This window comes from Cicer arietinum, chromosome 3, assembly GCF_000331145.2.
Source record: "Cicer arietinum cultivar CDC Frontier isolate Library 1 chromosome 3, Cicar.CDCFrontier_v2.0, whole genome shotgun sequence".
In the NCBI taxonomy this organism is placed as follows: domain Eukaryota; kingdom Viridiplantae; phylum Streptophyta; class Magnoliopsida; order Fabales; family Fabaceae; genus Cicer; species Cicer arietinum.
Window position 1 is genome coordinate 62,882,536 of NC_021162.2, and position 8,131 is coordinate 62,890,666.

Here is an 8,131-nt window from a genome sequence, read left to right on the forward strand (position 1 = left end):
ACTTATATGTAATATGATAGAAAGACATAAAAAAATAAAATATTAAACACAAGTACAAAAAGTTATAGACAATATGATTGATATATATTTTTTATTATTTATCTCCTTTTTCTTTTCTTGTCACATCGCTTAATGACAACAGTATATTTCTCTCTTTGATTTTTCCCTATAAAAATCTTTATCACTCTTACACTCACTCATAAATTAATTTCCCTCCCAAAACGACAACAACTAACAAAGTTCCCTCACTCTCATCTTCTCTCATTCTATTACTCACTCTTCCATTTTCAACACTATGACACCCTTAAACCACCCTACAACCTTCACTCCTTTCTCCACTACCAAAACCTTCACCATCAAACCACAATGCATTACTCTCATTCAACCAACCAAACCAAACACAAAGCAACACTCCCACGACACCTTAAAAAGAACAGAGAAAACGACAAATCTTTCAACATCATCAAGATCAACAACAACACCTATACCATTATCAACAAAAGTTAGCAAAAGATGGAAAGAATACCAAGGAATGAGAAATTGGGAAGGTTTATTAGACCCATTGGACAACAACCTTCGTTCTGAAATCCTTCGTTATGGCCATTTCGTTGAAGCCGCATATAAATCCTTTGAATTCGAACCTTCTTCACCTAATTATTCCAAAAACAAGTTCCCAAAAACCACACTCTTAAAAAAATGCGGTTTACCCAAAACAGGTTACAAACTAACCAAACATTTACATGCAACCTCGGGAATTCAACTACCAAGTTGGTTCGACAAAGCACCAACATGGGTTGCAACAAAAACAAGTTACATTGGTTACGTTGCTGTTTGTGACAACAAAGAAGAAATCAAACGACTTGGTCGAAGAGATGTTGTTATTGCATTTAGAGGAACCACTACTTGTTTAGAATGGCTCGATAATCTTCGTGCTACTCTAACCAACATTGATATTAATATTCCATGCAACAATAATAATAATAAAAATAATAATAATGAACCCATGGTGGAAAGTGGATTTTTGAGTCTTTACACTTCTAAACAAGATTCTAGTTCTAGTATTAATGCTATTCCTTCATTGCAAGAAATGGTGAGAAAAGAAATCGGTCGTATTCTTAAAACATACGAAGGTGAAAATTTGAGTTTTACTATAACAGGACACAGTTTAGGAGCAGCATTAGCGATTTTAACAGCGTATGATATAAAAACATCTTTTAATAACCGGAAACCGTTAGTAACGGTGATGTCTTTCGGCGGTCCGCGGGTTGGTAACCGGAGATTCCGGTTAGAAGTTGAAAAAGAAGGGATTAAAGTGTTACGTATAGTGAACTCGGACGATGTAATTACGAAAATGCCGGGGTTTGTATTTGATGAGGATGACGTGGAAGGGAATGGTGATGAAGTGGAAGGTGACGTGGCGTGGGTTTTGCCACGGTGGATACAAAAGCGTGTGGAGGAGACGCAGTTGGTTTACTCTGAGGTTGGGGAGGAGCTACGGCTTTGTAGCAAGGATTCGCCGTACTTAAGGGGTTTTAATGTTGCCACGTGTCATGATTTGAAGACTTATTTGCATCTTGTTGACGGCTTTGTCAGCTCTTCATGTCCTTTTAGATCCACTGCCAACAGGTTCCTTCACCGGTAACTTTTTCAAGAATATTAATTTCAACTACGGAAAGATTATTTTCTATATACACACATTTGGGTATTGTTGTATACAGTTTTTGTTGTCACACGGAATGAGAAGGGATACACTTTTGTCATTTGTAATTCTATACATTGAAGGTTATTCCATTATCTTCCCAAATTAATCAGTGATATAACATTAATTAATAACAGTTTTGTAAGTGTGGCGGCACCAATACAAGAGGATTATGATGGGCCCACCCTTCACATGTCTTTGTCTATGTATATTTTAGAAAGAAAATTAGTTACATGTAATATCTACAAATCAACACTAGATCTGAGTGAGAGGTTTCAGATTGTATGACATAATCCCCTGGAAAGCATAATTATACTAACTTTTCAACAATTGATTGCAGAAAACTCTAGTTTTGTACCATAGAATTGGTTCATAAAAAATGTATATCATGTATTTGAATAATTTCATTATCTTGTGTGATAAAATAACATTGTCCGAAAATATCAAATAATGATTCGCAATAAATTGGCCCAAAAAAGAAAAGCTTGTACGAGCAATTAATATAGGAGTTTTACAAAAGGGAGGTTGTAAGTAAATGCAGAATGGGTAAAGCAGTAAATAGGGCCCATTTATATGGGGCCCAATGGGTCTTTTTTGGAGTTCTCAAAGTAGAGTACATGGGTACTTTCCACAATCTAAATTCCCATTGTCCACATCAAGTTACTAACGAAAGGTTGAAAGCTACTTCCAATATATGCACATATTAATAATGCAACCGTGTAAGGAAAACATTTTGATAATTTTTGCTAACAAAACAAATAGCTCTTACCTATAAGGAAAGCAATGAACCAAAAACATTCCCAAAAGTTTTACAACATTTTTCATTTTGCAATGTAGATACTACTTCAACACCACGCATTTGTGGTGGATTCTTTTACATTTGATCCCAATATCTTTTTATTCATGATCACGCCGTTGCCACCATAAGTGTCTTCTCAATCATGTCCAACAAGAGCAAAAGAAGTATGTGTCATTATTGGGTAGTTATCATTTTGGTCCTAGCTAGTTGAAATAGTTGTGACCATGTCATTTTAGGTAACTCTCCCGTTTTCATAAGAAACAAATATCAAATGGAACTAAAATCTAGGATTAGAAACTATCATTTTCCTTTTGTCTATGATCAAATCATCCTTCTCCAAAGGCAGTGCGCAAGAAATTAAAATCAACGATCAATGGGTCTAAATGATAGCCGGGTCAATTATGTATGAATGGATTTCTAATTATGGTAATATATTAATAGCAAGTCAATGATCACATACATCGAAAAACCCATCTTGGGTAAGTCGATCCCTTCCTTGATTGATACTTCCTATCTAACATAATATTTTTCATATATGATTACTTTGTACATCTTAAAAAATATGATAAATAAAATAAATAAAATATTAGTTTTATTAATTTGTTCTTATCACCTATTTTGATGTATTGTCATTACCATAAATGCAATGTGAAAAATAATAAGTTGGAAATAGTGTAAATAGTATTAATTAGAAGGTATAACTAGCAAAAGTAATAAATGTTACATTAAAAACCAAAAGTGATAATTTTTTTAGGACAAATATTTTTTGTGAATGCGGCAATTATTTTGGAACAATAACTTGTGATTTGTGAAACTCATCTTAGGTTAATTCCAAAATAATAAATGTAATTTGGGATATCAAATTTTTGTATACTATTTTTTTCTTTCAAATTCATAACTATTTTATTTATATTCATAACTATTTTATTTATAATTTTATCATTTTCATCTGCTCAAATAACTTATTTTTTAAATGATCCGCATAATATGTTACTTTAACTTTTATAATTTTTAGGAAAATTGTAATTTTCACTATTTACTAGTGTTTTGAAAATCGGATTAGACATTTAATCGACGAAAGTATCTGTTTAATATTCAATTATCCAATTGTAGTTGAATTATGGTTGAACGGTTGCTAATTAAATGATATTTATGACAAAAGATACAATATATGAAAGCAAAATATGTTGGAATTCAATTATAGTGGTTAGTCTTACATTGACTAAAAATAGATGAAATATTGAATATATAAGAGAAATAATCCATAAATCTAACGTTTTATTTGAGATGTCTTTATTTATAGACCTTGTGACCGAGTTAATAGGCATAGTTGATAATAAAGTGATCCGAGCACGAGGATTATCATCCGAATATGAATCAAGATAAATAAATATTTTTTGATAATCTACAATCCCCAAACATGAAACATATAAAGGCGAAATGCTTAAAATATGTTTTTTAATCAGATTTCATTAATCTTTCATATTCTTTCAGAAATTTAATTGGATTCTTGGTAAAGACGCAGCCTTTTCTTATTTTGATTGAGAACTATAGGTCCTTAATAAAAACACAGTTTTCTTGTGTTTGTAGAGAACTTCGTTTCCTTAATAAAAATATATCTCATATATTTGTGGAGAACTTTAACTCTACAGTGAAAACATATATATTTATAATTTTCATATTTACGGAGGATTTGGTCTCGTTGATTTAAAAATATTGCTCGTGGTATTTTTTGTGAGATTTAGTTACATGGTAAGAACACATCTATCTTACTTTGCGCTGAGCAATGTTTTAAGAGAATATCTGAATAATTTCATCGTTCGATTTCTTTTTGTGGAACCTCGTCGTGGAGTGATTAAATTTGACTATTACCTCACCTTAAAGAAAATGTTATTTTGTTCAACCTCATATGTTGTTTGAGGAGATTTGTTTTAGTCATGTGGACTGAGGTCTTCATTTTAATCTTAGTCCTAGAGATGATGTCTTTATATTCATCTCAGTCCTAGAAATATGAGGTCTTCATATCAGTCATATGATTAATTATAAAATATAACAAACAATTTATAAAATAATAAAATTGACTCTCTTTAGTTGTTTAAAATCACCATATATTAAGGGATCAAACTTACTATAAAGAAAAATAAGTTTGGTTCCTTTGCATAGACTATACATATTTTTGTGTGCAAAGATTATACTAATTTTAATTGAAAATATTAAGGATTAAATTATATAATTAGCATATGTAAATACACATTTTTATTTTATTTTATCCTCGTAAATATATTTATTTTGAATTTAATCCTTAGTATTTTATTTTAGTTTCTGCAAAATTTATTTTTATTGAAATTGTTCATTGCAATTATTTATAATGTTAATAATTTAGAAACTAAAATCAAATATTATATATATTGCAATCACTCACTCCAACAAAAATGAATTTTATAGGAGTTAAAATAAAAGAGTAAAGATATAAAATAAACCAAAAATCATGTACAAGAATCAAAATGAAACAAAAAAAAAAATTACTAAAATAATAGAAAAGTGCATAATTACATAGGTCAATCATATTTATGTGTAATCTTAAAATGACTTTTAGTAAACAATATTCATATTAGATTTAATTGCAGTTTAGTCCCTCTATTATTACTAATTCACATAAATGATCATTTATTTTAAAAGTCGACATTTTTAGTCTCTTTCTCAAATTTTTAAACAAAAAAACGCAGAATATTTTTAATGACGTGACATGCATACGATTTTATGATATAGAAGCGCCTAGATACATTAATTATTCATATGTCGTCAATTAAATTTAAAATATTAAAATTTTCTAAAATTGAAAGTTATGTTTTTACTGCGTTTTATTCCAATTTCGTTGGTGTTAATCATTTTACATTATCGTATTATGTGTCACGTTATTTAAAATATCTCATGTTGTCATTTTTAGTTAAAAAATTAGAAGGAGAAACTAAATTTGTCGACTTTTAAAATAAATAGACTAATTTCGTGAATCAGTAAAAATAGATAAATTAAAATTACAATTAATGCAAAAAAATTAATAGAGAAAGACAAATTTAGCCTACCTTTAATTTAATATTTTTATTATTGGTTTTAGTTTACCATTAATTACTATTATTATTATTATTATTATTATTATTATTATTATTATTATTATTATTATTATTATTTCATGGATGCTATAATTTGTAGTTTTATAAAATCACAATTAGTTTACATTGAAAAGGGTGAATATGTAATTAAACCTGGATCCAAACACACTACAAACAGAGGGAGAGACAAATCAATTCATTAGTTGTGGTACACTATGTAGGTATAGTTATATTTTCCAGTTAGATAACAATAATGTTTCCACTCTTAGTATAGACAACGACTCGAGGTAACTGAAAGTATATGATGAAAAGTACAATAAACCGTTAGACAATTATTAGGCTGTACCTTAGTAAAAAAAAACATTATTTGTAAAGAAAAAAAAATTATTAGACTGTCAAAGTTCTTTGACAATTACCTTAAGGAATTCTTTGGTCGAGTGTTGGTAGCTGGCTGTTTTTATTTTTAAATGATACTATGTTAATGACATTAAGAATATATGTACAAATGTATACTTTGTAAATCAAGCTTAGGTTTTGGTTTTATTCAAGTATAAAACTTAGGCTTTTGTTTGATGACCATGTGTTGGTCACTCTGGAATTAGTGAAACAAAGTTATATTTAAGGAGGATTTCAAATCACCTCACCTCATACCTCTGTGACAGTAATTCAAAATTTTATTAAAAAATTGATAGTAGTGTTTCTCAAATTTCTTATTGCAACATGCAAATTAATGACACAATTCATATTAGTTGGAGAAAGTCCCTTGCTAGATGGTTAAAACGCAATAGGGATAAAGTTTGTAAGAGCATCTACAACGATGAACTCAATATGAGTTCTTTAGATGGGGTCTATTGTGCCACATCATTCACTCATTTTCTACTTCAACGGCGAACTCAATATGATTCAAGTTCTACTATGCCACATCACCCTAAATCAACTCATTCATTTTTTAGGGTTTAACTTTTAAAAAAATTATATTATATTCCATTACTTTAATTTATACATTAATATTTAATTTTATTATAACTTAAAATATTAATTTAAATGGAAAAATAAATAAAAAAGTACGTTAATAAAAACTTTAATAAACTTCTGTAACAAAAGTTGTGAAGAAAAAGTATGAGTAACAAATTGTTTCTATTAATGAGCTAACAATCGTAATTAAAGGAGAAAAAAAATGCTAAGGGTGGTATATTAACTAAAAAAAGCTAATGATTACAAAATTATTATTATTAATAAATTAATAAAAGATAGCGGTTATAATTATATTATTATTAAATTTTTAAAGTAGATAGAAAAAAAAAAAAATATAACTGCTATGAAGCACCGTTCCTTCCTGACAGTGTCGTGATGACACATTGGCACAACTCCAGGTGAACCCACGAAAAACTGGAAGTTAAGTAATTACACGCTGGCGGACAAACTCATTTTCACTCTCGTTGTAGATGCTCTAAGAGGAGTCGAGAAATGTAAGGATGTGGTGGTCTTTTCTTAAATTGAAAACTACCACAAAAGACTATAGTGTCTTGCATGCATAATTAAAAGGACTAAAATAAAACGAAAAATTTAAAGAGGCAAAATAAAATAAAATAAAATAAAAAGATCAGAGTAAAATCTAGATTTAAATGCACTTTTGACTCCTCAAGTTTGTCAATTGTGCGATTTTGATTATCCTAATGTAAAATGAGTAATTTTAGTCAATCACATTTACTCAATTTCTGATTTTATAGTCCTCAACTCATTTTTTTCCAATTTTTTTTGTTTAGTTGATATTTTTGTCGCTTGACTAGAATGGATATTATTTAAATTAAAATATAAAAAAAATTTCATATTTTAAAAAAATATAAAAAATTTACAGGAAAGATAGAGTTAAAATCTAATTAGTCTTCCACCATCACGACCACACTCTAATATGGTATGCAACTCTCTCTCTTTTTCATTTTGCTTGTGATTGTGAGCTTCAATATTTTATTTAAATATCTCAAATTGAAAATATGAAACATAACATATTTCTTCACAACCTAGATGCACAAATAACAACAACAAATAATAAATATAAAGTCTCCGACGACTCTAACTCCGTTGAATCCATTTGTGACGATTCCTTTACGACTTCGACAACTAAGTCATCGCCAGAAAAAAAAAAAAAAAAAAAAAGGTCACTAACTCCGTTTTCTAAATTTTGCTTCTTTTTTTAATTTATATATTTTAATTTAAATAACATCCGATATGACCACATGTCAAAGATGTCACATCATTAGATAGTGCCAACTCTATAAAAATTTGGAGGAAAATGAATTGGAAAGGACAAAATCAAAATTGTTCATTCAAAGCTAAGGGATCAAATATAAATATATATTGTGATAAAATGATAAATTTGTTTTTGTAATCTATTCAATTTTTTTCTTTTAAAATAACATTCATATATTATTATTCATCAACACAAAATAGAATATATATACATCATAACACATAACATAGATGACAGAGATAAATAATATTATTGTCCATCAATTTTTCTTT

At 28.8% G+C, this 8,131-nt stretch overlaps 1 protein-coding gene across 1 annotated transcript; it reads left to right on the forward strand.

Moving 5' to 3' along the window:
* Window positions 1–295: 295 nt before the first annotated feature.
* Window positions 296–1,766, forward strand: LOC101508836 (phospholipase A(1) DAD1, chloroplastic). Its single transcript, XM_004492874.4, has one exon. It carries the CDS (start codon window positions 296–298, stop codon window positions 1,640–1,642), a length of 1,347 nt encoding a protein of 448 aa, XP_004492931.1. The 3' UTR covers window positions 1,643–1,766.
* Window positions 1,767–8,131: the final 6,365 nt, after the last annotated feature.

Bases quoted from the DNA above. Each gene is read 5' to 3' on its own strand.
- LOC101508836 (XM_004492874.4), top strand. From the start codon at position 296: ATGACACCCTTAAACCACCCTACAACCTTCACTCCTTTCTCCACTACC.